The following is a 27,954-nucleotide window of genomic DNA, read 5'->3' on the forward strand; positions in this document are numbered from 1 at the left end:
CAAAGGCCGAATCAGAATCAACAGTGAAGTGAATGAATAGAATTCAGATTCATGATCAGTTAAGTAAGTAGTAAGTGTAAGTAGTAGTAAGGTAGTGTAATAGTAAATACATCATCAAACAATAGCCTCAAGGCACAAATCAAGGTATCATGTACACGTACAAGAAGCGTCAGTAGAAGTAGGTAAAGGTGAAAGGTAAAGCACCCGGTCTATACATGGGGTATGGTATGAATGCAAAGGTCGAAAAGTAATGCATACCTCACATAAAGTGAAGTGAAGAAGCGAAAAAATAAACTGCAGCACAGCCAAAATTGATGGTGGCTGCTGCAATGCAATGCAAGCAACGCTCGTAGCAGAGAGCGACCGAACCAAGTCTAGTCGCCAAAGACTGTCGTGAAAAGAAATTATAATATAACTCCGAATGCAAGTTGATGCAGCAGAACCGTCGAGACGAAAGTCGACGATAATCGTTGAAGGGTATCACCCCAGCATCACTGCTGCCAATGCCGTACAGGTCAATCCAATGGCCATGCCAATCCATGGTGTTTGTCCGAGTGTGCCTTCACTGCGTGCGCGCAACGCTTTGGTTTCCCCTGTCGTTGCGGCCAGGCTGATTCTCCCGCTCGCTGGTTCGGGCAGCTGATCCTGCACCCGTGTTGCATCTGTAGTATCTTGAATCTCTAGCAGCGTGCGCATCTTCCGTAACTCCGCATGTTGCACTGCATTCGACGGCATCGGGATCTCAGGCAACGGGTCGGGCGGGTTGGCATTGGGGAGGGACGGCGTGGGAGACACGGCGGGGGGTATTTGAGGATCAACCTCGGCGGCGAGGGCTATCGTCGGAGCGAGACAGAGGAGGATCGTGGAGGTCTTCATTGTGAATGTGTGGAGTGGATGTGCGAGAATGCGACGAGAAAGGTCGGTGCGGAGGAAAACAATGCAAGCAAGCAAGGCTGCGGGATTCCAGAACGTGCTGGATTAAAGCGAAGAAAACTCGTGCCAGGTATTGAAATCCACCACTTCAACGATACCAACAATAGCAACAGAAGAATCCAAGTCCCACAGTAACCGAAGTCAAGGTGTAAAGCTGAGTCGAGATCTGAAACGGGGAGCGCGACAGATGCGAAGAGTCGAGAGCGCAAAAGAAACGACTGGCTGGGGTGTATCTCCTGAAACCTGTAACGAACAATACAGGAGAAGCAGGCAACGGCAACGACAGTGTATGTGTATGTTAAATAAACTTGCAACAACAACCACAGCAACGACCGTCTCCAACAACGACGGGCACAATACAATATAAATAAAGTACAAGCAAGAGCGAGAGAGAGGGTTGCAACAGGAGAGGAAATAAAAAAGGGACGGACGGGAAAGCAGAAGAAGAAAAGAAGAAGGGGGGAAAAACAGGCGAAACGGCCCAGACGCTGACAGGCCAAGCTGGAACGGGGGGGCCCTGACCCTGGCCTTTGCCAAATTAGTGGAAATTTAATTCGTCTTTAGCGTTTTTTGCGCCGACCTCTCCTCTTCTAGGACAAAGCCCCACTTGCCCAAGTGGCCCCCAATAGGTACCTAGTGGGGTTTGCCCAGCCTGCAGTGGCCCGCTATCCTAAATCTCTAATTGGCTGTATCCTGCCGTGTCAGCACGGGCTAGGACTAGCGTCAGTTGAAAGGTTGTCTCGTGCCACTTACAGAAGCTTGTCAAGAAGGGCAGCGGTGGAACCAGGGACAATCCCTGTAACCATCGGCATCAGCTTTTGCCCGATTGGGGGAGGGTCTGGCCCGGGTGAACCAATAAGAAGAAGGAGAAACTCCACGCGAGGGCGAGGTTCATTTCCCGCTATTGGGTGACTTGGGGACGGGATGATAAGTTAGTGTAGTGCACTGTATAGGGCAGATAGATACTAGTATGGAACTTAGTAATAAACAGTATTATTTCCCAGTGTATCAGGCTATCTCGATTCCAAGTGAGACATTAATTTGCTTGTTGCTCACCGGCCCTGAAAATGACGAGCTTAAGCTGGATTAATGATGATGTGCAAATCCCTCTCACAACAACACGGGATATCGCATCAGCTAACTCCCATCTATCATACTTCATTAAAGTCTATCGATCATCACATACTCGGCATCTCATACACACTTTATTACATACAGTCCTGCCTCACTCTGCTGCTGCTACTGCCCTCGGGTGGTCCGTGTGCTAATTTTAGTCCCGCACATCACACTGTTTCTCCGCGACAATCACTTCCACAAGGCAATCAACATCAACACCACACAATGGCTGTGGCGTGGCATGGCTGGCATTCTTTTCTTACGTCGTCACCTCTCACAGCCATCCATGTGGATAATACATCATCCCCAGGGTTTCTCCTCATTGGCATCTGAACTTTTGACAGTTCTATCTTTGTCTTTCATCTCTATGAACAAAACATCCGATCGGCTGTCCCCCAGCCATCCCGCATGACGTAAACCCCTTCCCTGCCTCCCAAATAAACAAGGCTATCACAACAACAACAGCCCCATCAACAGTGGGATAGCGTCAACATCCACCAGCCTTCTCACTGTTACATACAACATCGTCCTGTTACAACATCTTCCCCCAGTCCGGTGTCACCGTAAACTTTCCACTCAGCTGTCCCATCGCCCACACCTTCTTCTCATCATCCGGAAATTCCTCGTCCGCTGCATTAGGCGGGGTCGACACGATCAACGCTTCTTGGAGAAAGTCCACGGCCGTTGCGCGATCCAGCTCGAAGCTGATTCCTCCCCAGTCCATCGTCACCCGACCCGACGCATGGACATTCAGCTTGCCGACGCGCCCGGCGCTGAGGCCCCAGTCGGCTGCAGTGACAATCTTGGACGACGTCCCTGTTGCCGTGGCATCCTCCCCACCCTCGAGGATCTCGACGCCATCTTCGCGCTTGACGCCTGTCTGCTCTGACCCACTGGCCTCCGGTGCGCTCTGCCCCGCCATCGTCTCTGTAGCCTCATCCACTGGATTCTCGCTGTTGCCCGGTACCACCAGGTTCGGCGTCATCGGTGGGAATTGCATCAGGAACAGCTGCCCCGCCAACTTGTCCTTGTTGACATCCTCCTCCTCCTGCTCCTTGTCCTTGTCCTCCGTTGTACTGTCCTTCTCCTTATCCTGGTCGTTGGCAACCACAGCAGGGGCCTCTCCCTCTGTCGGGGTGGTGGTCTCCGATTTCTCAGGTTCAGGCTCCTTCTGGAAGAGATCCTTGACAATCTCCAGGTCCTGTTCGTGTCGCTCGTACTCTTCAATATCTTCCTTCGTGCGTAGTAAACTCTTCGGGTCCTTCACGGCAGCAGGGATCTCCGATTCGGGCTGGGGCGTAGCTTCGTTCGACGGGGGTGTAATTTTCCTGCGCACCTTGACCTTCTGCACCGGCAGCAGTCCATCATCCGTCGTAGCTGGCTCCTCCGCATGCGGAACATCTGTCATGACCTGATCATCATCATCCGTAGGCTCAGACTTGACCCTAGGCTCTCCCTCCGTGGTAGCCGCAGCATCATCATCAGTCTGCTGCACAAAGAGCGCGCCATCATCCTCCTTCGTCTGCGCCTTCGCCTTCTCCCTCAGCTCTGCCGACTTGCTGGAGCTCGACTCCATATTGACACTGACCGTGCGCTCCTCATGCTCATGTCTCTCAACCCGAATAGGCCGCAACCCCTTCTCCGCATCAGCATACTTGACCGCTGCCTTCCCCTTCTTACTATCAACCATCATCTGCTCCTGATCCTCCTCATCACTATCCAAATTGATCTGGTCAATACTAATGCGCACCTCCCCATCACTCTCATCTGACGAGTAATCGCGAGTCCCCGCCGCCGTATTACCCAGATCAATAACCGACCGACTGCGTCTCGACATAGACGAATGTCTCGAATCATTTCCAAACCGTCCTCCTCTACCCCGACGTCCAGACATCCCCGATCCCAATGGCCCACCCGCAGACCCCAGAGGTCCGCCACGCCCGCGCCCAAACCCACCGCGACCACCAGGACCGCCCTGATCCCGGCCGCGCTGAATCGCCGCCGCCTCCTTCAGGCGCTCGCGGTGCCGCTCGGCTTCGAGCTTCTCAATGGCTTCTCGCTCCTCCTTGCTGCGACGGCCGACGGCGCGCGGCTTGTATTTGAGTGTAGGTTTGGCGGGTTCGCCGGGCGCAGCGGGCGCGCCGGGGGGTTTCGCGGCCGGTCCGATGCTGCCGGAGGGTGTGCGTTTCTTGAGCGATTGGAGGCGCTGGACGGGGGCTCGCCCGGAGGCTGATGGGCCGGGCGTGGGAGTCTGAGAGTCGCCGGTGGTGGTGGCGCTGGGCGCGGGACTCGCTGAGGCGGTTGTAGATGCATTGGCGCGGCTGGCTGCGCCGGCTGGTGCTCCTCGTCGGGGAGCACCTTTCGGAGGCATGATGGGTGGATGTGAATGTGGATGATCGGTGCGGTGGAAAGGGTGGGATTAAGTAGCGTTGAAGTAGTGTTAAAGTATGGACGAGCTGAAAGGGTATATAGAGGGTGGCTCGTCCGGAAGTAGGGAAGAGGAAAAGTAGAAAAGAAAGGCCGGGACAGGATTGGTAATGAAGTCGAGTGAAGATGAAGATACGGAACTTTTTGGCAGGATCCGCGCCCGCTCGGCGTTGGAGAAAAAAAGGAAATTCACGCCTCAGGCCGCTAATGCGGGGCAACGCCAGTCAGACGGCGCTAACCCGATCCGCACATCACCTCAGATGGTGCTTCAATAATTCTGTCAATTAATGGCAGCCATTCACTGGATGTGATGGATCGCATTGAGTTGGTTTTGAACAATGGGTCTATTCAAATGTAGCAATTAGGCTAGAGACTTTCTATTCTGTCTATTGGCTAGCCTTCTACTACCAGCTCGCTTACGGCTCTGCTGTGGCTCATAAAATTCAATATATATTTCCTATTGATCACACTAGACCTCTTTGCAAGTTGTAACTCATCTCCAGTTGAAATCAGACGGGCACCAGCAAAGCCATTCAAAACACAACCAAGTAATCCAGATACATCCGCTCTTTCAATGGGGGCCTAAATGAGTGGAGGCGACCCCGGACCGTGGCCGCGAAAACATTGCAGCAACTAACGCCAAAAGACACAACTCAGGAAGCTCAATCAACCCGCTCAGCTCAATCGCTAGACTATCCATGAGAAATAACAGACCAGGCAGAATGCAGACGGTAATGCGAACTAGGTTGGCGATCCGAGAGGAGAGAGGTAGAGAGGTGGAGAGAGAATGAAGGGAGCGCGGCACTCGTGACTTCGATGCAAGATACAAAGAGAGACGTCGTGCACGAATCCGCCGATGATGAAGGAAGGACATCCCAAGAGGCAGGCCGGCTCGGGGGAGAGGAAGAAGTATTCAGTGATTTGATGGGGGAGATTCGGAGAGTTTCAAGATGATCAAGCCAACGGTCCGCGTGGAAAAACTCGTTAAGGAGGGGAAGGATACAATGCACGGAAGAATGTCGATTCGTCTATGTTAAAAGGTGTAATATGTCAGGAGAAATGCAGCCATCCAGGCGCAGCTCATCAATGGTTCGGTACGACCGGTGTGGGCGAAAAGGAAAATGTGAGTTAGAGGAGCGAGAGGTCCGAGAGGTCATGGGCCAGACACAGCCATCCTCATTGCTGGGATTGGAATCCAACTAACGCTTGCGCTTCTTGTTCTTATCCACGCTAGCTGCCGTGGTCACCGGAATAGCGGCCACGATAGATTGCGTCTCGACTCCATTCGGAGTGGCGTCGAATGCTTTCTTGACAGGGACCCCCATGTGGCGACCATAGCGGCCTTTGCGACCGTTTCCTTCGTCTTCGCTGATGCACCCTTCGATGCCGATGCCAGCATCCTTGCATCGGCCGCAAGGGCGTTGCCGATCGCAGCCCTTCTTGCTCTTCCGGCATCGTTGGCAACGCGGCTTAGTCGACAAGTCCTCCTCGTCGGCGGCGAGCTGGTGCTGGAAGTTGACGGACGAAGTCGAGGTTTTGCGGACCGGCACAGGGCTCATCATCTGCGGTGATACCGCCGTTTTCTGAGCCACCGTGGTAGACGTCGCCTTGACTTTACGAGCGGCCCCATTAGCCGCTGGCTTGCTGCTCTTATTCGGACGCACGGGTGCTGGCTTGGGCCCGCGCGCCTTGGTGGAGGTGGCAGCATGGGTGGGCCGGGTCTTCGCCTTCTTGGACTTGGGAGCGTCCCGGTAGAGAGTATCCTCCTCCATATCATGCCTCACCAGGGTGTCGTTCAACTCTTCATGTTGGTAATCCTCATCGTAGCCGTCGTAACTTCCATCAGAGCTGTCAAAGCTGGGAAGGATATCGTCCAGATGCTTGTGTGTGTGCTTGGTGGCACCGGGTGGGAGCATGGGGCTGGAGTCGAGCCGCTGCTTGGACCGAGCGGGCAGATCATCGTCATCATCGCTGTAGTCATCACCGTCGCTGGTTGCGCCCGTCGACGATGCAGCATCAGCGGCACCGCTGAAAGCATCATCAAGCGTGGAGGCAGAAGTACGGCCGTGCGAGAAATTAGATGCGTCTCCCAGACGAATCAATTGCATAGCAACATCCTCGTCAGAGATACAGCTGGCAATGGTAGGATCCGGGGTGGGGAGGATGCCCGGGCCGCCGCCCCGACCAGCCTGGTTGCTATACTGCCCACCAGAGGACTGGGTAGTGGCTCGGTCGCGCAGCCGGTGGCCATGCTCAGGAACCACAGGGGTGGCGTACACAGGATTGCGCACCGGATTGACGTTATAGATTTGCTCATTGTATCCATAGCTCTGTGGAGACGGCAATGGTTGTTGGTTGTATGGGCGCTGGGTGGGGCGTGCGAAAGGTGAGATGGCCCCTTCCTGACCGATTGACCGGCGTTGGGGCGAGATCGACGACGTGGAGGTTGTGAGCGGGACCTGGGGAGGAACGAACAAAGGCAATTCCTGGAGAGGAGACAAAGAGACGACGTTAGCAAGTCTGGTTCAACAAAGACGGGGCACGAAAAGATGCCTGCCACGAACCGAACTTTCAAACTTGGGCCGCTTGCGGCGGCCATCTTGGAGGATGTTTTCCATGCTGATATCTGAGCTGCCAAACTGCTCGGTTCGGGACTTCTTCGTCCCAGAGTAGCCACCTTCGCTATCGCTATAACCAGGGGTACCCTCCTCGTGGAAGCTGCCATGAGTGCTCGAGCCTCTGCTCTTGTTGCCTACCCGAGACGACTGCTTGTTCTGGGATGCGCTACGACGGCTGCGACCAGACGGGGATATACTGCGTTTCCGAGCCAGCCGCGACGCCGGCCGAGAAGGTGGTTGGCCGTGTTCCAAGACCTGCGCCGGCGGCATGGCCGGCGGCATCTGGAAGGGCTCCCCTAAGCTGGGACGCTTGCGGGCCTCGGCTGGGAGGTGCCCATAAAAGCGATCGCCGTAGCCCTCTGTGTACGCCTGGACGGGGATAACCCGCACATAAACAGTCATGTTGTTCCGTAGATTCTCATACCTGGCAATGAGGGTGATACCTTGCTCGTCTTCGAAGCTGACACCGCTCGCAGCACCATCGTAGATGCCGTAAAAATTCTTAACCGTAGTCACAATGGAATCCGTTGTGTCATGAGGGTAGATCTGTACCCGCATCGGTATGCGGGCCCGGACCTTGGAGTTCTCATCGAGAAGTAGCTCAAAGGCGACGTTCTTAGGAACCGAGCTCCGAGGGGAGGGTTCCTGAGGCGGCGCACGATGGTCGGTGTAGGCAGGCGACTCCCCAGGGGCAGCATGCTGTTCGTAGTGGACAGCCTGCATGGTGGGAGAGTCTGAAGAGAGGTACTACCACACTGCTACTACATTGATGTATGAATCAATCGGGTGTTCGAATTCGGGTGGGAAGAGCGGTCCGGGCGAGAAGAGACAGAGGGTGGGGGAGGAGGGAAGCAGGCAGAGAGACGGGGGAATAGGAGGGTATGGGCAATTTTCCATCCAAACCTACCACAACAGAGAAACCAGAGGGGTTCAGTTGAAAGATGGACTACCCGCGACAGTTTTTATGGATGTGATGGATGGCGACTCAAGAGGGTGGTCGGTGGGAGGACGACGGCACCTCAGTCGCAAGAGCCGAGAGCGACGGGAAAGGCAAAGAAAAAGACGGTCGAAAAGCTGGACAACCACCACCACCAAGGTTAGCACGATGCGATGCAAAAGTTGTCAATGAGAAAGGAGGATGTGTAGAGAAGGGAATCCAGGTTTATTCGATGACGCCGAGACCTCCCCTGTCGAATCCTGATGGGATTGCAGATTGGGAGGAGGATAGACGACCCGAAACACTCGGAAGACGATGGATGGCATCAAAGACGTACCGATGGGAAATCAAACCTATTTGTCTAGAGTCGCACCCGAGTATCGGATCCGACGAGATGAGAAAGGAAGGATAGCGATGGTGGTTGAGGGAGTAGGAAGAGGGGTGGGCCGTGGGAGGTGAGTCGTTCTACCAAGCGCTTGGGTATGTCAGCGGTGGCATCACGCAGAGCCGAAGCGAGTCAGGAGAACCAAAAGGCCAGGAAAGGGGGAGAGCAGGTGCAAAGAAAGATCAAAGTCATGCTTAACGATAGAGCGGAACCTACCTGATAGATATGCACCAAAAAATCGAAGGGAAATGGTGAAGAGAATGGGCGAGAAGAAGTCGGGTTGGGTCGAAGAGAAGGTTGAGGAGGAAGAGAGAGAGAGGAAGAGGGAGTGGGCGCTGGATGGATGGATGGATGTGGTTTCACCCAAAGCGAGCAGAGGTGGCCTGGGTCGGTGACAATCCATCCTCTCGAATGCACCCTTTTCCCCCCCACAGACTCCCCCGACTTCCTTCCAGATGCGAATTGATTCTCTATATTCTCCATTCAACCCTTTTTTCCATTTGCGCGTGGCTTTCTTTCATCGCAAAATCCTAAATCGCATTGCGTCCGAACGGACCGGCTTCTATCTGGATCTACGAGATCGGCGACTCTGTCTGGAAGGTCTGCTGGCAGAAAATAACGTACAAAGTACCTGTCAGATGAATCGCTAAAACTACACTTTCATATTACTATAACTTTTGTTCCATAATTATGCCAGTGATGGGGTGAAGGGTGAGTGTAAAGTGCTTTTGGATCTCTGGAGTATCGGCCGGGTGTTGGCGCAAACGACAGCGACATCGTCGATCTGCGACCACAGAGATCAGGTGCAGGAGTACTTTTGAACTGCCAATCTACGGACATTACAGCAACTCTCACACGGAAAGAGAATGACTTATGGATTTGGATCTTTATTATTATTATGATTATTACTGTTACCATTTAATTCCTTTGTGCACCCAACGGAAGACATGGTTGACCAGATGAAGCGGAGTGGCGTAGGGTCAAGGTTGGCTGGCACTTCTTCAGCGCGGCCACGTCGAATGACACCCCCGATCACATCCCGGCTGCGGAGAGCGAGTGATGGGACGCTTTCTTCATGTCCGTCCCCATTTCGGGTTTAACTCCTGGGAAGATGGACATTCTTGTAGCAGAATGGTTAAAGAATCAAGTCGTAGCGAATGTTCATAAAAAATCGAAAGAATCATTACAGACCAAACAAGCAGCGAAAAGATCCGAAGAATGTTATCCTGGGGAATAAGGTTGGTTCCCTTTTTTTCCTACGTGGATGGGCCAAAAGACGCAATTAAAGACGACCGACCAACTGTCTCCGGAAAGAAACTGAACTTGTCCCCCCCTCTCGCAGCGACCAATTCCCTCAACGCTGGTCGCGCAAGGTTCTTACCATGCTCAATGCTGCCATTCCATTACTCGCGGGGCGTAAGACATGCATGATGGTTTGGATAACCGGTTGAAAGGGCGATCGATGCTCCGGATCTCCATGTTGGGGAAAAGGAAAGGAAAGGAAATCTCCTTCGGCGCAAATGTCCTCCATGGCCTCAGGCTCATCATCATCCATCACCAGTATGTAGAGTAGTAGGAGTATCCAGACATCGCCAGCGCAGAATGCCGGAGAAACAACCAGACCATCATCATCACCACCACCAAAGAAAAAGCAAAGGAAATACTACTTGACGGAACAGCATGCAATGGAATGAGGGGAGGGCAATCCACCACACCCAACCATCGCTACCGGGGGATGGAGACGAGAACTGATTGAGATTAATTGGGCCAGGATTGCTGCAACGACACAGAGCCAACAAGCCGACGACCAACAACGCCCAATTGTTGCCTCGTTTCATGATCTGCGCCTGTCCAGACTCGTCCTTTTACCCCTCCTCGGAAAACGGTGGGCTACGTAAGGATCCCCGTCTTTCCTTCACCAACTTTCGGGCAGGCACAAGAACTTAGTATTCGTTTGCGACCAGACTGACTGACAGCTAAGATATTCTCCTCATCATCATCTAACTTAGCACCTCCAATCCTATGGACAGTCGTTTGGCTTCCTGTCCCGCGGGTCCCTAAAGCACATCTGCCAGGCCGGCCATTCCCATGTCTGCAAGGTCCAGTGCAACTTCGCAGCGGCCTGTGAACTAAACCTTCGGAGGGTTCCTTTAACTTCCAATCCGCTGTTTAACCATGTCTTGCGCGTTGTACTGGGTCTCTACATAATCCCTTCCTGGCCCCAAGCGATCAAATGAGAATGACTGAAGAACAACCAACTGGCGCAACAATGCCGTTAGCCGGGTGGGGGGAAACCAACTGGAAGGAGACTGCATTCCGCAGGGAAGCTAAATGAGAATGACAATAATGGGATCATATATATATATATATATCTACTGCAAGATATAGGCTCTGTCTCTTCTTTCTCTTGTGTTTGTCAAAAGTAATAATCTTCAGTTTAAACTGAACACAATCCGGTCTCTTGCGATCACTCCAATTGTAGAGTTTGGAAGTGTTCCTTATTGAGGCACTCAAAGCGGGGCCTGCTCCAGAGTCAATAACCAGTCCGGCCGGTGCTTCAATAGTCATCATAATTTTGCCCATTTATGTTAACTAACTAACTGGCTTTGCTATTGTTGTTGGTCAGCCGCCAGGCCAAACACACACCGAAACTTTGCGTATCTTCAATAGTCCGCTTTCACCGTTCGGAGGTCCGCGACACCTCAAATGGCGGCTGGTCGCCAGCAAATCCAGTGTTCATCCTTTCCATCTTCTCTCACTTCCTCTACAATGCACAATGGATCACAGAATCAATCAGAGTGAATTTTGCGACCATCGCATAACACATGCCACCAGTACTGGCTGTTTCACTGATGGCAAACTGGGTGGAGGTCGGACTTTTTCGCACACGACCATCGACAAACCCGCTCTCATGAATCCCGCCGCCTCATGATAGGTACCGCCGGATCCGCGTCCCACAATGGGGGGAAACTTGTGGCTTCCTGGCGAGGTTGGCATTTTGCGCGGGTGTAAACGGGATCCAAAGATCAGTCCAATGTAAGTGCCAGTTAGAAAACCCGCAAAAAAGCCAGGCCAAAGATACAAACTGTAAGCCTACAGGAAACATGGAATCCTCAAGTCATTGACGGGTTTGCGATTATCATGGCCCGTCATCATTGGCATGACCAGATTCCAGCTGGAATCTCGACCCGAATGGCCCATCCACTCCATCCTGGTCGAGACGTTTCGCTCAAAGACAATCAGTGCCCTGCCATGCGACACCGGTGAGCGTGGTTAATAGTGCGATGGGAGGTCCTGGATAATCGGCTTGGTCGCAAGCTGAATTCAGCATTCCGGTTGCTCCAACCTCCGCTTCAAGCGTCAAATCCCGGAGCAAAGATGGCAGCTCTCCCGCCCGTTCGGGATCACGTGAACTCGCGTTGGGTGAAGGCCGGCTTCGTTGTGGCCCGGCGCGTCTAGGACCTGGGGGATTATCTACCATAATTGTCCACCACAACCGTAAGTATAAGCAGGAAATGCTGTCGTTTTAGAATCGCAAAATAGTCTGCGATATAAAGTGCTTTTTATCACCAGTTATAGCTGGGTTTGGAAGAGACAGATGGGCAGTAAAGGAATTGATGTGCTGGTGGGAAGACGCGTTAGATGATGTCACCCGCTCGGGGGAGCAAGCAAACAGCGCAAACAGCGGCTGACCTAAGCATGCCATAGCAACCCCCGAAGCGGACTAGCGCGGGTGTTGTTGACGGTAACCAAGTAAGGAAGTGACCGTTTCGGGCAATGCTGGTGGTTGCCCTTGAGATTCAGTTCAAACTCAACTTTTGTTTGTCCTGCCCTTTCTTCGTTGCTGGTCGCCCTGTCTTTGTCAATGTATTGGTGTTAGTCGTCGTCTTTCAACCAACCTCCTCCCTCTCGTGGCAGCCAACCTTAACACTCAAACCTGGTCGAACTGGCGCTATCGCTCGAGCCCTTGGCGCGGTCTTGTGTTTGTTTGGGGTCGCATTTTTAGTATAACTTTAGCTGCGACGACCAACTCCTGCGCAGGGCGCAGAGAAGTAAACAACCACCCACCCTTCCCCAAGCTCCCCCAAACACGGTTCTCGAGGCTTCAGCGTATTGCCTCTCTTCATCCAAGATGGATGCAAAGGTACGTTATCTTCCATTGCATGTTCTTCCTACCTGTCAGCCGTCCAATCGGCTTATAAACATGGCATGCATGTTCACGGTGCTGCACGCGCACTGAGGACTTAGCCTCCGAATATCCCTTCACCAATGTCGCGACTTAGTTAATTACACTGAGCTGACGAGATTTACGGCATTAGCCCCAGAGAATTCGCGTCCGTGGTGACGAGAATGCCCCCTTCCCTCTCGCAGCCAACAAGACCCTCACGCAGAAAAACAAATCCACGCCTGCCTTGTCCACCATGTTCCAGAACGGCGCTAACAAAGGTGCGGCCAAGCGGGCTGCTTTTGGCGATGTCAGCAACACGGCCAAACCAATTGCCGGTCGCGATGATATCTCCCTGGCGGGCAAGAAGCAGACCAAAGGGGCAGAGAAGGCGGCGTTGATCGTCGAGAAGAAGGCCAGCCTGGCGCAGCCAGCTCAGCGGCCCATGTCAATGGCTGGTATGAAAGGCCTCTTGAACAACGTTCCCAACGCCAAACCCATTGAACCTTCCAAGCAAATCGCCTTGCAGCAGCAAACTGCAAATGCCAGAAAGATCTTAAACAAGCGGGCTACAGTATTCAAAGACGCGTCGGAACCGTCGAACAACAAATGCGAAATTACATCCAAGGAAACCAACACCGAAATCGAGGAAGGGGACAACAAGGCATCCCTTGCACAGGCGCCCGCAGCTGCGAAGCGGACCACTACGAAGGAGGAAGCTACACGCGAAGAACCGAAGCCAGTCCTGGAAGACGCCGAAGAGCATTCCATTGTGGACTCTGAGGTGGACGAGGCAGAGAAGGCTTTGCTGGAGGTTGATGATGATCATTGCAAGGTCCAAGATCATAGCGAGGATCCCAAGCCCCGCGAGCTTCCCGCTGCGCCAGAGGTTCCTGAACCTAACCGTGTCGCGAAGGCTCATCGTGACTCTGCCTCGACCTCGCATGCACCAGCACAGTCGGAGCCAGAGGATTGGGATGAAGAGGACGAGCATGAGGAGGAAGATGGGTATATCACTGCTCGCTCCTACCGCTCTCGCGGCGAAAATACCACTGGGGGTGCCACCACCGTGCTTTTCCCCAAATTCACCCAGCAAGTCCGACGCGAACTAGCTCTCGCGGAGCAGGTCGTGGAGGCCACACGGACTGAGGAAGACATTGAAGATGAATGGTACGATACAAGCATGGTTGCTGAGTACAGCGAGGAGATTTTCGAATACATGAGAGAACAAGAAGTACGTACTAAGTCTGGAGAAACCTGATCCGATGAAGTTAGATACTTACATGGCCTACAGATCAAGATGCTACCCAATGCTCACTATATGGATAACCAAGCCGAGATCCAATGGTCTATGCGGTCTGTGCTTATGGACTGGGTCGTGCAGGTCCACTATCGGTTCTCTTTGCTTCCCGAGACCCTCTTTCTGTGTGTCAACTACATCGACCGCTTTCTTTCTTGCAAGATCGTGTCCCTGGGCAAACTTCAGCTTGTGGGTGCCACTGCCATCTTCATCGCCGCCAAGTATGAGGAGATCAACTGCCCGTCCGTGCAGGAAATTGTCTACATGGTAGATGGAGGATATTCCATGGACGAGATCCTCAAAGCTGAGCGTTTCATGTTGAGCATGTTGCAATTCGAGCTGGGATGGCCTGGCCCGATGAGTTTCCTGCGGAGGATCAGCAAGGCCGACGACTACGACTTGGAGACGCGCACTCTTGCCAAGTACTTCTTGGAGATCACCGTCATGGATGAGCGTTTTGTTGGAAGCCCCGCGAGCTTCGTTGCCGCTGGCGCTCACTGTCTGGCCAGGCTCATGCTGCGGAAGGGAACCTGGGTATGTCCTTGACCTGCTGGAATTCGAACGAAGCCGTTCTAATGTGTTTACAGACTCCCGCCCACGCCCACTATGCCGGATACACTTACACGCAGCTTCTCCCACTCATTTCTCTCATGGTGGAATGCTGCGAGAACCCTCGCAAGCACCACGGCTCTATCTACGAAAAGTTTTCTGACAAACGCTACAAGCGCGCTTCTCTGTTCGTCGAGAACGAGATGAGAAAGGGATTCATTGTCCCAGAGCAGGCCAGAGATAGCTCTTATTCCGATCGCAACGCATCAACTGAACCAGCGCCCTACTGGAAGCGCGCATAGCTTCTTATTTAGTCACTCACGCTGATTCCCTCGACCTCTTCTAACCGCTACTACTTACAGAAAACTCAACTTAACGTCGTCGTTTATTTCTGCATATAGAGCATGAAAATGTCTGACACGGCGCAGGGGTTCAGGGTTTGCTGGCTACACTGACCTGCAACCCGTGCCTGTTGAAAGCTGCTAATATCTGAAAATATGAGGCGTGAGTGCGCAGAAGCTCACGTCGCCAATACCCCAGGATCAAGGTCCTCACACCCTCATTTAACTTTGTTATGATACCAAGACATGTGACGCCTATGGCCATCCATGCAAGATGTAGACCACGCAAGAAAAACCGATGCCGTGATCGGAAATCGGATGTCAGGGTGACGGAGTTCTTTTGCCTTTACTTCATTTCTTTTTTCTTTTCTTATTAATGATTTGCACGACAATTGATTCATGCAAGCAGTCCGGGTTTGGGAGTTAATGGGTCGATGGCTGTCTTTTCTTACAATCCCTCCTTTACATTTTCTTCATTTCTCTCCTATGTCGTTATGCCCTTGTGTTCTTTTACCTTTCTCGACTATCACGACTTGTCTCACGCTCCCGGCAGATTGCTGCTATCCACGGAATTTTCACGACGAACGGCGAGCTCGCCTGAGCATCGCTATAATCCATTGCCCTCTGATTTCCTTTGTTTCGTTGGAAATGACGTTTACCGTTCGTCTATTACCGCATGCATCGTTCTGTGGATTATTATCCAGGTTTATGACCCACCAGTTAATGCCATTGGATCTATCTCTTTAGCTCCAGCTTTAGAAGAACTATACATCGTAGTATCTAGGAACCCAGGCCAATAAGTAACATCAAATTCGTCATGACATTCAACAACATCTAGTAACTTTTGCATCATCTATCTCTCATCTAGCATCTAGCACCTTACTATATATCCATACCTCTACCCCAAGAAATCCTCACCAGTAGTAACCAAAACAACTCACCCAGAAAATATCATAGTATATACAAAGACACCCAATACCCCCCTCACTGATCCAACCCATTAAATTCAATCAACCTCTTCACAACCTCAACCACCTTATCCGCCGTCTTCGCCTGATCACCACCCCCGGCACCACCATTGGGCTGATCAATCCTCAACGCAATAACCTCATCCAGCATCATCCGCAACCTAGACACCAAAACACCGATCCGAGCCCATCCGCGCAGCCGTAACCATCCATCGACGATTAAGCCGCGACCTGCGGTGTCGAGGTCAATGGATCCGCAGAAGAGGAGGAGGGAGTAGGCGTTGAATGCTATATATCATCATCATATTCATGATTATTAGTATAGTTCTTTCATAGGATAAATATGTATGTAGAGTAGAGGGATAATGATGATGGAGGGGAGTAGGGAGGATGACTTACGCGTCAAATCACGAATAAACACCTTACTCGTGGCCATTTTGGTAAAGTAGCTGAGATATGCAGATGAGCTGGGATATGATTGGGCTGAGAAGCAGACGGAGGAAGGATGGATGAAGACGCGGCCGTTCTCTTGGTTGAAGTATTTGATTGTTCGTGCGTCGGGGTCGATTTCCACGGTGCCTGTGACGGAGCTGGCGAATTTCTTGTCGGGGAAGGAGATTTGCGCGATTTGAGGTTGGAAGGCGCCGGCGATTAGGGCGCGGAGGAGGGGTTTGTTGGTTGCGTTGCGGTTCCAGTGGGAGGATGATGAGGATGAGTCTGAGTCTGAGGAGGAGTAGTCGACGGGGAGGAGGCCGGCGTCTTTGAGGGAGGTGAGGAGTTGGGATTTGTTGGAGGAGATGTCGCGGAGGGTTTGGTGGGAGAGGAAGTTGGCGGAGCACCAGGATTGGGTTTGCCAGTAGCCTTGGGCGTTGACGCGGTCGGACCATTGTTGGTAGGCGAGGAGGTCAGTGAGGAGGTCGCCGTCGGCGCCTTTGGAGAAGGAGGCCTTTGCGGCGTTGGCTTCTTCGCGTTTCTCGCGTGGGGAGACGAACGGGCTCTTGACGGTTAGGATGGCGGAGATGGTGACGCAGGCGTCGATGCAGCTGAAGATGGAGCCGTAGACCATCAGCTTTGCGCAGCGGAGGTCCGCTGGGATCATGGAGAGGTAGCGACCCAGGGCGGTTAGCTTGTCGTGGTCGAGAGCGCCGACGCGGTGGAGGAAGTCGAGGGCTCCTTCGACCGCGGTGCTTTCGGGTGGGGTGATGGTGTTGGCTAGGAAGGTGGCGACGTCGTTGATGCCCTTCATGGCTTTGACGGATAGGCAGAGCTGCTCGAGGGGTACTCGACGGATTTCGGGGTCGGGACGCTGTGCCATGTTTGCCTCTGCTTTGCGTGTGTAGAGCTTGTAGCATGTACCGGCGCGGACACGACCGGCTCGACCACGTCGTTGTTTGCAGGCTGCTTGGGATGCCCATACTTCTTGCAGTCGGACGATGTTGTCGCGGGGGTCGTAGCTTGTTTCTTTGACTCGGCCGGTGTCGATGACGGCTACGATATCCTCGATTGTGATGGATGTTTCGGCGACGTTGGTTGCTGCGATGACCTTGCGCTTGCCCTTGGGAGGGCTGAGGAAGACACGCCGTTGTTCGGCTGGGAGGAGAGATGCGTGGAGGGGGAGTGGGTGGGCGTTGGGGATTCTCTTCACAGCGTTTAGGCACCGTTCGATCTCCATCGTTCCGGGGAGGAAGATTAGGATGCCTCCCGGCTGGTCGCCTAGCTGGGCGTCTATGTATCTGACTGTGGAGGCGATCAACTCGTAGTTGATGCCCATTCCGAGACTGCGGAGGACCTTGCCAAGGGACTCGTCAGCTTGGGCAGATGATACGGCGTCTTCTTCCTCGTAGTCGCGTTCAGAGAACTCAGGGTAGAACCCTGTGTCGCGGATGATATCGTCCAAGTAGTTGTCTTGCACGGGGAAGGTCCGTCCTGGAATATTAACGAATCCAACGGACTTGCTACCGCCGAAGTAGTTCATGAAGATGTCAGCATCGAGAGTGGCACTCATGAGAATGACCTTGATGTCTTTGCGATAGCGGAGGACATCTCTCAGCAAAGCCAGAAGGAAATCGGTGTCGAGACTCCGTTCGTGTACCTCATCCACCACGACGTGAGTGACATCCGCGAGGGAGCTTGCAACATTGCCGTCGGGACCGCTGCCAGATTGCATGCGACGGAGCAGAACACCAGTTGTAACGAATGTAATCTTGGTTGTGCCTGCCTTGGCCTTCGACTCGCCTCGGATGATGTATCCGACCTCATCACCAACCGACGCACATCGCTCATCGGATACGCGATCTGCGAGACCCAGGGCAGAAATTCTGCGGGGCTGGGTACAGATGATGTTGGCGGCAGCGCCAAGGTCTCGCTTGATCAGGTCATCAAGCAGGAATTGGACGGACTGGGTACTCTTTCCACTACCGGTCTCACCAGAGATGATAGTAACCTGGTACTTGTTCACGGCCTGGATGATAGCGTCCTGTGTGTTCCAGGCTGGAAGAGCTTGTCGTTTCCGAGTCATCTCTTGCTGGGCCTTGGTTGCCTGCTTCGCTTCCCAGGCTTCTCTCAGCGCAACGCTTTGCGGCGAGCCCGCCTGCCAGTTCACGTCTCTGCCCTTCTTGCGCGATTGGCGAACAGGGAGTTGAGATACAGATCCGGTGGCAGTTGGAGAAGCAGAAACTGTCGAGATATCCCTCAGACGCCCTGGATTCTCCATAACTTCCGGCAGATGGACCTCCAGCCAGTCCAGGATATTGAATATCATGGGCTCACCGAAGAAGTTCTCCTCAGAGTACTGTACCACCTGGCGTATAGCACTCAGGCGTATGTAAGCTGGAATGTCCTTGGCCAGGATAGAGATGACCGGAACGGTTGAAGGATAATGTGTAGAAGGCCTTTGGAAACGGAAGGTCAAAGATTCCGGCAATTCTGATCCCTCACTCTTAATTTCACAGACTTTAGGCGAAATTCGCTTGTACCGTTCTCCGAAGATAGCCTCCAGGGTTTCTTGCTCTTCTGCCCATAGATCCTCTTCCGCAATGGGCGAAGAGTCGACAGCAGAACTCGACCCGTGCACCAGTGTGCTTTGGAGGAACTCTGCTGCCTCAAGTTCATCACCCTTTTTGCTATCCAATGTTCGCGAGCACAGGTCAGCAGGGTAGCCGATGGAGGCAAGCCGTTTAATTTTGGCCTCCCTTGCAAGATCATCGCTGGCAAGGCTCACACCGGCGGAGTACCCTTCAGGTAGACACCAACGCGGCAGATCATCTTCCGGAACGTATATAAGAAGCCATTCCAGGACCTCCTCCCGGTCCTTGCACGTGCTCGTCGCCTCCTCAACGTGGCTGCGCCGGAAGCCCAATTGAGTAAGCTCATCGACAATAGACTTGCGTTCGCGTTCCGGTATCTCCACGTTATAAGGATTCCAAATGGCGTGCTGCCGCAGTATACCCTCGATTTCACGGCGCACTTTACCCCCAAGGTCGACCTTTGGTGCTTGCGACCAGATCTTCTTGCCCCTGTTATCACCGCTAGAGCCCAGTCCTAAGTCAACCGTCTTCTCTGCCTCCTTCGCCTGTGTCTTTTCGCGCTCTTTCCGCTTCTTCTCCAAGTCTGCAGCTGCACTTTCTCGCTCCTGCTTGGCGAGGAACGGATCTGCCTCGTACATCCATCCTTTCCCTCCCTTGGTATCTGCCGATTTGATCTCCGTAAAATCCTCTTTCCAGAGCTTCTTATAGGTGGGCGGAAGCATCATATGAATATTCTTCATGTTACAAACTCGAAATAGGGCATAAGCAGCAGCGAAATGGCGCGCCTCTAGCGCCGTTGGTTGCGCGGCGAGATGCTTGTGGGACGGAGGGGGTTTCATAGGAGGGAGTACGACAGTTTCTCGAGTCTTTGGATCGATGCGCTTCAGAATAACGGAGGATACAAAGCCCTCCGAGACTTTAATCTGTGATGCGATAGTATTGTCAGCATGACGAGCCCGTTTAAATTTTAGATATTTAGATAGACGAAGATGGGCCATCATCGGCCATACCATTGTATACTCAGGCTTCTCCCACTTCTGCTTCTGGCAGTGCTCCGCGAGCATATTGACCGGCAGCTTTCCGGTCCATGATGCGCCTCCAATAACCTCCTTGACTGAGGGTTTCTTAGGCTCCTCTGTAGAAGCCTGCGCTTTCTTCGCTGTCTCCGCCGATCGTTCGGCGGCAGCTTTGGCAGCTTTGGTCCCCGGTTTGGGGGCTCCTCCACGGGCGTCGTTCTTTTTCTTGGGGGGCATGTTTCCAAAATGACAGATAGTCTAGAGCAGACGCCCGTGGAGTAACTCAGGCCGTTGAGGAGAATCCAAAAAGGTACCTAGAGCACTCCTGATATTGAGAAGAAGCAACGGGAGTTTCTGAGACGATTCCGCGGTTGGCTTGTCCCGCACTAGGCCGCTTTGATCTTTTGGGTAGGGCTGCGGGGAGTCGCCGCTGATCGCATTGCATTGCTTCGGCCTCTCCGCATCATAAGAAAGAGCTCTGAATCTCACCTACAACAGCTCTGTACCACTCACTCATTGTACTCATCAGCCAGCAACATTACTACAATGGCTGAATCTCCTACTCTGGAGCTCGATAGCCCCACAGAACAGGATGTCGCGCCCGCAGAAGCGCAGCAGCAGCCACCCAAGCCAGCGAAAAGAGACGCCTGTACGCTCCGAACACAAAACATCAACTCACTCCTCTCCCTCCCCTTGCATACCAGATGCAGGAACCACTAACTGATCATTCTATCTCAGTTACAGAACTACTGGCTCCAAAACCTAAACATCCCAAACATGGCGATCCCAGCACCTCCAAACACATTCCTCCTACCTCTAAAAGGCGAGCCATCGGTGGCCCCCGAGACGGCCTAGGCGTCTACATCACGAAACCAGAATCCTTCCCCTCCAACGTAGTAGTATACTACGACGACGACTTCGTCGTTATCCACGACATGTTTCCCAAGGCAACCCTCCACCTCCTACTTCTCCCGCGAGATCCCCAGAAAACGCGCCTCCATCCTTTCGAAGCCTTCGAGGACGCCGAGTTCCTGGAAAAAGTGAAGAAAGAAACGCAGAAGCTCCGCAAACTCGCGGCTGGAGAGCTCAGACGAATACACGGGAAATACTCGGCGCAGGATAAGGAAAGGCAAGAGGCGCTTAATGTAGAACCGCCGCTGGAGGAGCTGCCGCCGGGGAGAAACTGGGAGCAGGAGATCATGTGTGGGATTCATGCGCATCCATCCATGAATCACTTGCATGTGCATGTTATCTCCGTGGATCGGTTCAGCGATCGTCTAAAGCATAGGAAGCATTACAATAGCTTTTCTACACCGTTTTTCGTCAATATTGATGATTTTCCGCTCGCGCCAGATGATGTGCGGAGGCACCCGGATGAACAAGGCTACTTGCGGAGGGATTTTGTCTGTTGGCGCTGTGGGAAGCAATTCGGAAACAAATTCGCCGAGCTGAAGCTACATTTGAAGGAGGAATTTGATGCATGGAGAAAGCTGTGAGGCGCAGGGGCTGCCCGCATGCATGCAGGACGGTATAAGCGACTGGGAGCTAGAGGCACGTTCTGCCATGTTTGGTTGAGCTTCAATTGACACCTGATGGAGTGATGCGGGGAACCGACGATGCGGTCCCCCTGGCTGATTGCGTGAGCTTCGATTATGAATATCAATTTGAAGTAAATGTACACGCAAATCCAAGGCAGCAATAACTCTCGGTGGGGCCACATTTTCAGTGACCCTTTCCCAAGTCCGCTAGCCATACTCCGGAGTCGCTGAGAGAACCAACCAAGGTTCCCTCCGACTCCAAGCCCTTCCCAAAATCTCCTCACAAATCACCCATCGACTCAGCACTGCAAGGGCCATTTAGGCACGGTTCTTAGACTTGGCGCCACCCTTGACCTTCCTGGCCTCAGGACGGTTGATGTGGTGAGCGGGGATCCACTCGGCATTGTAGGTAGTAGCAGACGAGACAGCGGGGCTGCTGGGAGCCTCAACGGGGACCTCCTTCTTGGAGGCACCAGCGGACTTCTTGTACTCGGGACCCTTAGCAGCACGGCGCTTCTGGGGGAAGTAGGGAGCGATCCAGACGGTGTAGAAGAAGTAGACGACGCCAGAGAAGCAAGCCAGGAGGAAAAAGTACAGGAAGAGGCTGATAATAATCGGGTTAGCTTGGCCTATGGACGAGCAGTGAGAATGTGCCTTACATCTGAGGGTCGAAGATGCTGGTCTCCGGCTCAACGACGCTGACAGTGCCGTTGTAGGCGTACAGAGTGAAGAGGTTGCCATTGGTATCAGAGATGACGGAAGCGAGAGTGAGCAGCAAATCCTGGGGGTGCATTTCGGTGGCGAAGCTGTAGCTGACGCTCTCCTGCTGACCGGCCGGGATCTCAACGCTGTAACGGTGCGCAGTCAGGTTGCGAACAATCTGGCTGCTTTCTCCTTCAACTGCCGACAAGGAACCTCCAATGAAGTTCACAGTCACAGGAACTTCATCCTCATTGGCGAAAGTGATCAGCGCTTCAGTCGGGTAGCCATTGACAAGCTTGACACCGAAGATCTCCTCGGAGGCAGGGAAGGAGGCGTGGGCCGTGACAGAAAGCAATTGGGTTTCAGGGAGATCATCCTTCTCAGCAGCATCCTGATAAGATACGACATCGCGTCAGCAACTCAATTGACTGTAAAACGATAAGAGTCACGCGAGTGGGAACATACCGCCGCGAGACTGCCGCCAATCAAGGCCTGGACAGAAAGGAGAGCCAGGGACAAGAAACCAAAGCGACCCATTGTGAATGAACCGGGAGTTGGGGACGAGAAGAGAAAGGGTGAGGGTGAGGAGAGGGGGGAAAGGGTGGGGAAGAGAAAGATCGAAGAGGCGATCGGACCAGAGATGGATGGAGGAAGAAGAGAGGGAGAAGTAAGTAAGAGGGAGAGGAGAAGCAGCAAGAAAGAGAGGAAGGGGAAACGGGCAATTTCTCCACGTAGCCTCAATACTGCCTCAGGTTGGCTGGGATGGTTCCCCATGCGGCGGGCTGACTCAGCCCCAGCTCTCCCCGGCCGGCGGCTCGTGACTGGTTGGCGCCTCATGCGGCTGTTTTGATGGTGACTTGCTCTAGGCTTGTGCCAGTCCAGTTCACTGGTCTCTGTAGATCTCGCACATTCTTCGTGATTGTACAGTAAATTCACTCCCGATAGTATTGACTTCCCCGCTGTCTGCCCAATCTGCTATTCTCTTTGGCTCCATAATCTCGATCGTCGCCGTTTCAGCCGCCTACCATCAACCCTTCCCCGTTCTCGGTGCTTCTATAGCCTGGCGCTTCCCAAGACCTCTCTCTCACTTGCTATCCCTCTTAAACCATTAGTGCCCAAACCTTACCTAGTCCATCATGACAGCCCCGGAATATCTCGAGCGATATAAACAGCTGGCTTCTATAGAACAAGATAAGAATATCCTAATCGAGGTAGCCGCTCAGCATCACAGTATCAAGTGCTCCATGTTGACGTTACACTCCCTGCACCTAGGAACTTTTGCAGCGTGTGACAGAGCTGGAGGCTGCCTTCCAGCAAGAGAAACTCGATCATGAACGTGAAATGCGGTTTAATCGTGATATCCAGCTTCATGAAATGGAGTTAATGCAGCATATCGCGAGGATCAAGGCCATTATGGTGGGAGCTTCATAGTTCTACAGCTTGGTCTGTGCTAATGATGCCCGTCCGCTTTTAGGACCGCGAGCCCTTTATAGTCGTGCTACTAGATGGAACTGGCATCATCTTCAAGGACGAGTTCCTACAAAGGGGAGAAGAAGGTGGCAAAGTTGCAGCTAATAAGCTTGCTATCGCCCTGAAAGACTATGTTGCCAGCAATTTCCCGGGCCTTGATAATCCAAAAATAATCACGAGGATGTACGTTAACTTGAAAGGTCTGAGTGAGATGTGTGTCCGAGGCGTCATTAGCACCGACCCATCATCGATCGAGGGCTTTGCTAAGGGCTTCAACAATGGCCATCCACTGTTCGACCTTGTGGATACTGGACTAGACAACGCACATGACAAGATCGCAGGTACGCATCAAGACTTCCTTGTCCAAGATACTTACATTGGTATGTTACTCAGGACGATGCGCTGACCTGCTGTCCGCCATCTCTAGAGGCCTTCAGAGTCAACCTATATAACTGCCATTGTCATCAAATCTTCTTAGGATGCGCCGACACCAACGCATATGCCCAGATTTTGGTGGACATAATGGAAGACATTGACCTGGTAGGAAGAGTAACCTTGATCGAAGGCATCACCTTTGAAAAGGATCTGGCCAAGATCAAGGCCGCATACAGAGTCTCTCAGTTCCCGGAAATCCTCCGAAATACAAAAATAACACCTGTCTGGGCCCCGTGGAAAGCCGCAGTAGCGTCCAAACCTCCTCCAGCTCTCACTCCATCGCCGAAACCAGGCGCAGTGCCACTGTCACGAACCTCAACCAGCACGTCAACGAACGCCAGTACGTCGATGTCTTCCACTTCTGCCAGGCCATCAACTCCTGGGGAATTCCAAGTGGTGCAATCGAAATCAGTTATGTCCGCACGACCCAAGATCGTTGAACGAAACAAGTACGGTCAACGTGTAGACCGCGTTGACTTTAAAAGCATCCCGCGAGAAGAGATGAATCGCCTGAAGAAACTAAAATTATGCAACCTTCATTACCTCCTAGGAGAATGCACAATTGACAACTGTCAGCATGACCACTCGCGCAAGTTGACCAAAAGTGAACTTTCAGTTTTAACCGCCATCGCCCGCATGACACCCTGCCGATATGGACTAGATTGCGATGACCCGGAATGTACATATGGGCATCGGTGCCCTCACACAGAGCCCGGGAAAAAAGATTGTTACTGGGGTTCAAATTGTCGATTTGATCCTGCCGCGCACGGCATCGACACCAATATTGTTAAGTTAACCAAGGTCTAATACCAGGGGGTGTAATAATTGGGGAAGCGAGCTCCATTTTTACTTTCAAGTTTGCAGCGTGAAACAGGACCTGCATTGCTCTAGCACAAAAGTTGTATTTTCATTTGGCCTTTGTAATGGCTTCGCGCAGATAAGATTGGACTTTTTTCTTCCACAAGTTTTTGGCCCATCAACACCAAGATCCCTGTTTGCTGGCGTGCTTCCTACACTTGATTTTCTACTATCTTGCGCATGGTACATATCTTGATGGATATCCCTAAATTCGGTACTCAATCTGTGAAATTTTCTATCAATATGACATTTTCGCCAATCTCTCACCCGCTAACTATATGCAATTCATTCTATATCTTCGTCGTAGTACTACCATCTTCGGGCTCTCGTATTTGATATTATACAATACTTCAGCTCCTGTACATTACTTATTCGATGGAAGTACTATCACATCATTCTTGTTTCGCATACCCGAAACCGTGTCCCTGAGACTCACGCCCTTAGATAACCCTAGCACCAAAAAGCAAAACAAAGTACCCTATGTAAACAACAGCAAAACACGCCGTTATTCCAAGAAAGCAGTCTTGCAAAAATGCATTATGAAATTGTAGTCATGAACATAGCAAAGCGCCTCTCCCAGCCAAAGCAGTCGTCATGGCTACAGCCATTCTCGTCATCTTCGTTATTAATGGTGGTGTTCTCCGTATCAGGACGATGTCTACAAAGGACACCATACTCTTGAATGCAACAGTTGAAAGGTCTGCATGAAACTGGGCCTATGTCTTGCTTTCCATCGTGCAGGGCCGCTCTCTTGCGCTCCTCGAGATCGCCCCATAGGATGAAGAGCTTTTCTCGGAGTTCTTTTAGGTCGTGTTGGTTTCGTCTTAGACTAATGGACGTAGCAAGATTCAAAGTTAGAGGATCGGTCTCACGAGAATTTCATACTTTATATCAATTATGCAAGGGGTGATCGGCAACACTTACTCGACTGCAGTTAATCCCAATAGATACTCCGCGTCCGGGCCAGCTACAAATAACCTCATCTGTTCTTTCGCTTGGCCTGCGGGTGGAGGAGGGACGCTTTCGACGAGCAGACAAAAGCGCCATTCCCATCTAATGAACCGGTCGGGATCTCTCTGGGAGGTTCCCTCGCCGGAGGAGTCTTCGGGGACGGAGAAGTCTTCCAGTCGTGGGGGGAAGAAATCGACCACACGAACTGTGGTTCGGTAGCAGAAATTCTGGAAAGGGAAGCGGTACTGTATGTTGTCATATGAGATGTTGTCATGGAGTTTGTTGGAGAGGATCGCTTCAAGGGACATTGTAGGGACAGACGGATTGCCTGCTATGACTATCATAGACTGTCAATCAATTGTACGATACCATAGTGGCTATTAAGCAGACAGCATGACTCACTGTTCTCATTTGGTGCATATCGCTTGCTGCTTGCTGCTGTTATGGGAACTTGGCCTTCTTCCACCTTTTCGGCTTTCTTTCGCTGTTTCTTAGTGCTTCTCTTGGGAACTTGCTGGGCTTCGTTTTCCGCTTCCCGCTTCCGAGGATTCGCTTTCCAGTAATCCGTCCTACGCTGTAAGAATTGCTCGACAAATGTATCTTTGCGGCGGTCCAAGGTATGTACATTCACTGAATTTGGATTCGTGCGGTTTGTGTGAACACTGGCCTCTAAGATCCCATTGATGCGACTGCGCTTGACATGCACATTGTATAGCTGGATGAGATCGTTATTCTTTAGGTGTTGGCGTGCATACGCTGCATGGGGTTCCCAGAGGGTGATTGTGAGGGTCATTCGTCCAGCAGGTCCTGTCCATTTCTTCTTGGGTCTTTTTTGATATCCGTAGACATCTCCTTCAGTGCCAAAGCCATTGTCACCGGCATCTTCTATTTGGCGGTCTTCGAGACCATCGTTGGCCGTGTAATCGGTGAAATAGAGGACGACCTTTTCACTGTCGTTGGTATAGATCTTGACAATTTCCCCAACGAGGTCAACATAATTTCGCTCTACAATATCCTTGACAAGTGAGAGCTTCTTGTGCGGATAAGGCTTGGAATTTGGAATTGCAGCCTGGACAAGATAGGTGCCACGCGGAGTATCCTGCGCCGGGGCTTTGCGGAAGCCATCGACCGCAGGGAGGCTATTCATCAAGTTTAGAGCATGTATCTTCTCCGAAGGTGATGGCTCAAAGTGTGTAGGGCCACAAAGGGGTGCAGGACTAGACGTGGGATCCGGGTCCAAGCGAAAGATTGCCCAGGGTACTTCTCTGTCCTGGGCAGCGACTCCCAGCGGGTCTCCTTTGAAATTTCTTAACTGCAGTCAAAGGGTCAGTCTGTCGCCGATGAAGTGGTCAAGTCATGCCTCACGAACCCACAGATCTCGTATCAGTATCACATCGCGTACTTGGACGGGAGGTAGATGGCTCTCATTGTCTTTGAAATATTTGATTTTCAACCCGTCCCATGTATGTCCATTGTCAAGACCTGAGTCCTTGATGGTAAAGGTGATACAGCTGGACGAGCCTCTAGACTTCCATATTCCACCGAAGACGTCGACTACGACGCCAATGACACTTACTCTGCCCTGCGCAGAGAGCGCAGTGGACACATCCACGAAGCGAGACATGGTGTGGAAATTACGTTATGTCGCACAATTCATATTGGAGCCACGGTAGAACAGAGCCTGATGCATATACTGCATTCACTGTAGGACTGGAACGCTGCGAGTTCGGATCTCCTTAGCTGTTAATATAGATAAATAAGTTACTAGAAGTAGTATTGTTGATCGAACCGCGAATAGATCGACGCGGGACCGAGTGGAGCAGTCAGTAGTAATACACGTAAACAACGCATCCACCAGAATGGCCCGAATTAGAAATGGCTAGCAAGACAGCCGGTTTCCAGAACAGCGTCAGAAGGTTTCTCGATGACCACTGATCCAATATAGATAAAGGAACAAGCAGACGCGATTGTCAGGCAAAGAAATGAGACGAACCGGCGCCAACTTCGCTTAGGCGGAAGTGGCGCTTGCGGGCGGAGCTGGACGAAAACAGCAAATCAGCGGCGTCCCGTGACTGGGCAATCCCACCTCCGAAGAGCATCAACACTTTTTTCCCCTCCTTCTACCATCTCAGCTTTGCGCTTGTCCTTTCTTCCTTTGTCTAGCCTCTTTCTCTATCCCCTTATTTAGCTCGCTGGGATTCCCATCTCCCAAATCTTGC

General features: G+C 52.2%; 12 protein-coding genes across 12 annotated transcripts; 5 read left to right on the plus strand and 7 right to left on the minus strand.

Moving 5' to 3' along the window:
- Window positions 1–480: 480 nt before the first annotated feature.
- BO88DRAFT_455707 (uncharacterized protein) lies at window positions 481–876 on the minus strand (the record flags this gene model as incomplete). The annotated part of the gene is made up of 1 exon (XM_025710885.1): window positions 481–876. One exon carries the CDS (start codon window positions 874–876, stop codon window positions 481–483), a length of 396 nt encoding a protein of 131 aa, XP_025560586.1.
- A 1,238-nt stretch (window positions 877–2,114) lies between these two features.
- BO88DRAFT_406470 (putative DNA-directed RNA polymerase III RPC4) lies at window positions 2,115–4,594 on the minus strand. The gene has a single exon (XM_025707153.1). The coding sequence runs from the start codon at window positions 4,418–4,420 to the stop codon at window positions 2,582–2,584; it is 1,839 nt and encodes a 612-aa protein (XP_025560587.1). The 5' UTR covers window positions 4,421–4,594; the 3' UTR covers window positions 2,115–2,581.
- Window positions 4,595–5,007: 413 nt separating this feature from the next.
- On the minus strand, window positions 5,008–5,528 carry BO88DRAFT_87472 (uncharacterized protein). Its single transcript, XM_025713218.1, has one exon. It carries the CDS (start codon window positions 5,348–5,350, stop codon window positions 5,048–5,050), a length of 303 nt encoding a protein of 100 aa, XP_025560588.1. The 5' UTR covers window positions 5,351–5,528; the 3' UTR covers window positions 5,008–5,047.
- On the minus strand, window positions 5,513–8,000 carry BO88DRAFT_87439 (putative C6 finger domain protein). The gene is made up of 2 exons (XM_025713217.1): window positions 7,041–8,000; window positions 5,513–6,962 (listed from the first exon to the last, which is right to left on the minus strand). Exons 1-2 carry the CDS (start codon window positions 7,815–7,817, stop codon window positions 5,676–5,678), a joined length of 2,064 nt encoding a protein of 687 aa, XP_025560589.1. The 5' UTR covers window positions 7,818–8,000; the 3' UTR covers window positions 5,513–5,675.
- BO88DRAFT_427403 (uncharacterized protein) lies at window positions 7,864–8,882 on the plus strand (the record flags this gene model as incomplete). Its single annotated transcript, XM_025709010.1, has 4 exons — window positions 7,864–8,064; window positions 8,087–8,254; window positions 8,465–8,603; window positions 8,722–8,882. The coding sequence occupies 4 exons, from the start codon at window positions 7,864–7,866 to the stop codon at window positions 8,880–8,882; spliced, it is 669 nt and encodes a 222-aa protein (XP_025560590.1).
- Window positions 8,883–11,375: 2,493 nt separating this feature from the next.
- BO88DRAFT_455710 (uncharacterized protein) lies at window positions 11,376–11,693 on the plus strand (the record flags this gene model as incomplete). Its single annotated transcript, XM_025710886.1, has 2 exons — window positions 11,376–11,452; window positions 11,516–11,693. 2 exons carry the CDS (start codon window positions 11,376–11,378, stop codon window positions 11,691–11,693), a joined length of 255 nt encoding a protein of 84 aa, XP_025560591.1.
- A 530-nt stretch (window positions 11,694–12,223) lies between these two features.
- BO88DRAFT_87510 (cyclin family protein) lies at window positions 12,224–14,951 on the plus strand. Its single transcript, XM_025713219.1, has 4 exons — window positions 12,224–12,560; window positions 12,736–13,815; window positions 13,876–14,415; window positions 14,469–14,951. The coding sequence occupies exons 1-4, from the start codon at window positions 12,549–12,551 to the stop codon at window positions 14,730–14,732; spliced, it is 1,896 nt and encodes a 631-aa protein (XP_025560592.1). The 5' UTR covers window positions 12,224–12,548; the 3' UTR covers window positions 14,733–14,951.
- Window positions 14,952–15,590: 639 nt separating this feature from the next.
- BO88DRAFT_436901 (RNA helicase) lies at window positions 15,591–20,102 on the minus strand. The gene is made up of 3 exons (XM_025709590.1): window positions 19,776–20,102; window positions 16,139–19,688; window positions 15,591–16,027 (listed from the first exon to the last, which is right to left on the minus strand). Exons 1-3 carry the CDS (start codon window positions 20,016–20,018, stop codon window positions 15,756–15,758), a joined length of 4,065 nt encoding a protein of 1,354 aa, XP_025560593.1. The 5' UTR covers window positions 20,019–20,102; the 3' UTR covers window positions 15,591–15,755.
- A 225-nt stretch (window positions 20,103–20,327) lies between these two features.
- On the plus strand, window positions 20,328–21,277 carry BO88DRAFT_455713 (DNA 5'-adenosine monophosphate hydrolase; the record flags this gene model as incomplete). Its single annotated transcript, XM_025710887.1, has 2 exons — window positions 20,328–20,430; window positions 20,520–21,277. The coding sequence occupies 2 exons, from the start codon at window positions 20,328–20,330 to the stop codon at window positions 21,275–21,277; spliced, it is 861 nt and encodes a 286-aa protein (XP_025560594.1).
- A 231-nt stretch (window positions 21,278–21,508) lies between these two features.
- Window positions 21,509–22,731, minus strand: BO88DRAFT_406479 (putative translocon-associated protein, alpha subunit). Its single transcript, XM_025707154.1, has 3 exons — window positions 22,487–22,731; window positions 21,979–22,412; window positions 21,509–21,923 (listed from the first exon to the last, which is right to left on the minus strand). Exons 1-3 carry the CDS (start codon window positions 22,556–22,558, stop codon window positions 21,638–21,640), a joined length of 792 nt encoding a protein of 263 aa, XP_025560595.1. The 5' UTR covers window positions 22,559–22,731; the 3' UTR covers window positions 21,509–21,637.
- Window positions 22,732–22,910: 179 nt separating this feature from the next.
- On the plus strand, window positions 22,911–25,049 carry BO88DRAFT_489548 (CCCH zinc finger protein). Its single transcript, XM_025712711.1, has 4 exons — window positions 22,911–23,232; window positions 23,294–23,437; window positions 23,496–23,832; window positions 23,919–25,049. The coding sequence occupies exons 1-4, from the start codon at window positions 23,158–23,160 to the stop codon at window positions 24,731–24,733; spliced, it is 1,371 nt and encodes a 456-aa protein (XP_025560596.1). The 5' UTR covers window positions 22,911–23,157; the 3' UTR covers window positions 24,734–25,049.
- On the minus strand, window positions 25,050–27,666 carry BO88DRAFT_392349 (telomere-binding alpha subunit central domain protein). Its single transcript, XM_025705055.1, has 4 exons — window positions 27,105–27,666; window positions 26,138–27,047; window positions 25,709–26,072; window positions 25,050–25,613 (listed from the first exon to the last, which is right to left on the minus strand). The coding sequence occupies exons 1-4, from the start codon at window positions 27,357–27,359 to the stop codon at window positions 25,322–25,324; spliced, it is 1,821 nt and encodes a 606-aa protein (XP_025560597.1). The 5' UTR covers window positions 27,360–27,666; the 3' UTR covers window positions 25,050–25,321.
- Window positions 27,667–27,954: the final 288 nt, after the last annotated feature.

This window comes from Aspergillus vadensis (assembly GCF_003184925.1).
Source record: "Aspergillus vadensis CBS 113365 unplaced genomic scaffold BO88scaffold_19, whole genome shotgun sequence".
NCBI classification, from domain to species: domain Eukaryota; kingdom Fungi; phylum Ascomycota; class Eurotiomycetes; order Eurotiales; family Aspergillaceae; genus Aspergillus; species Aspergillus vadensis.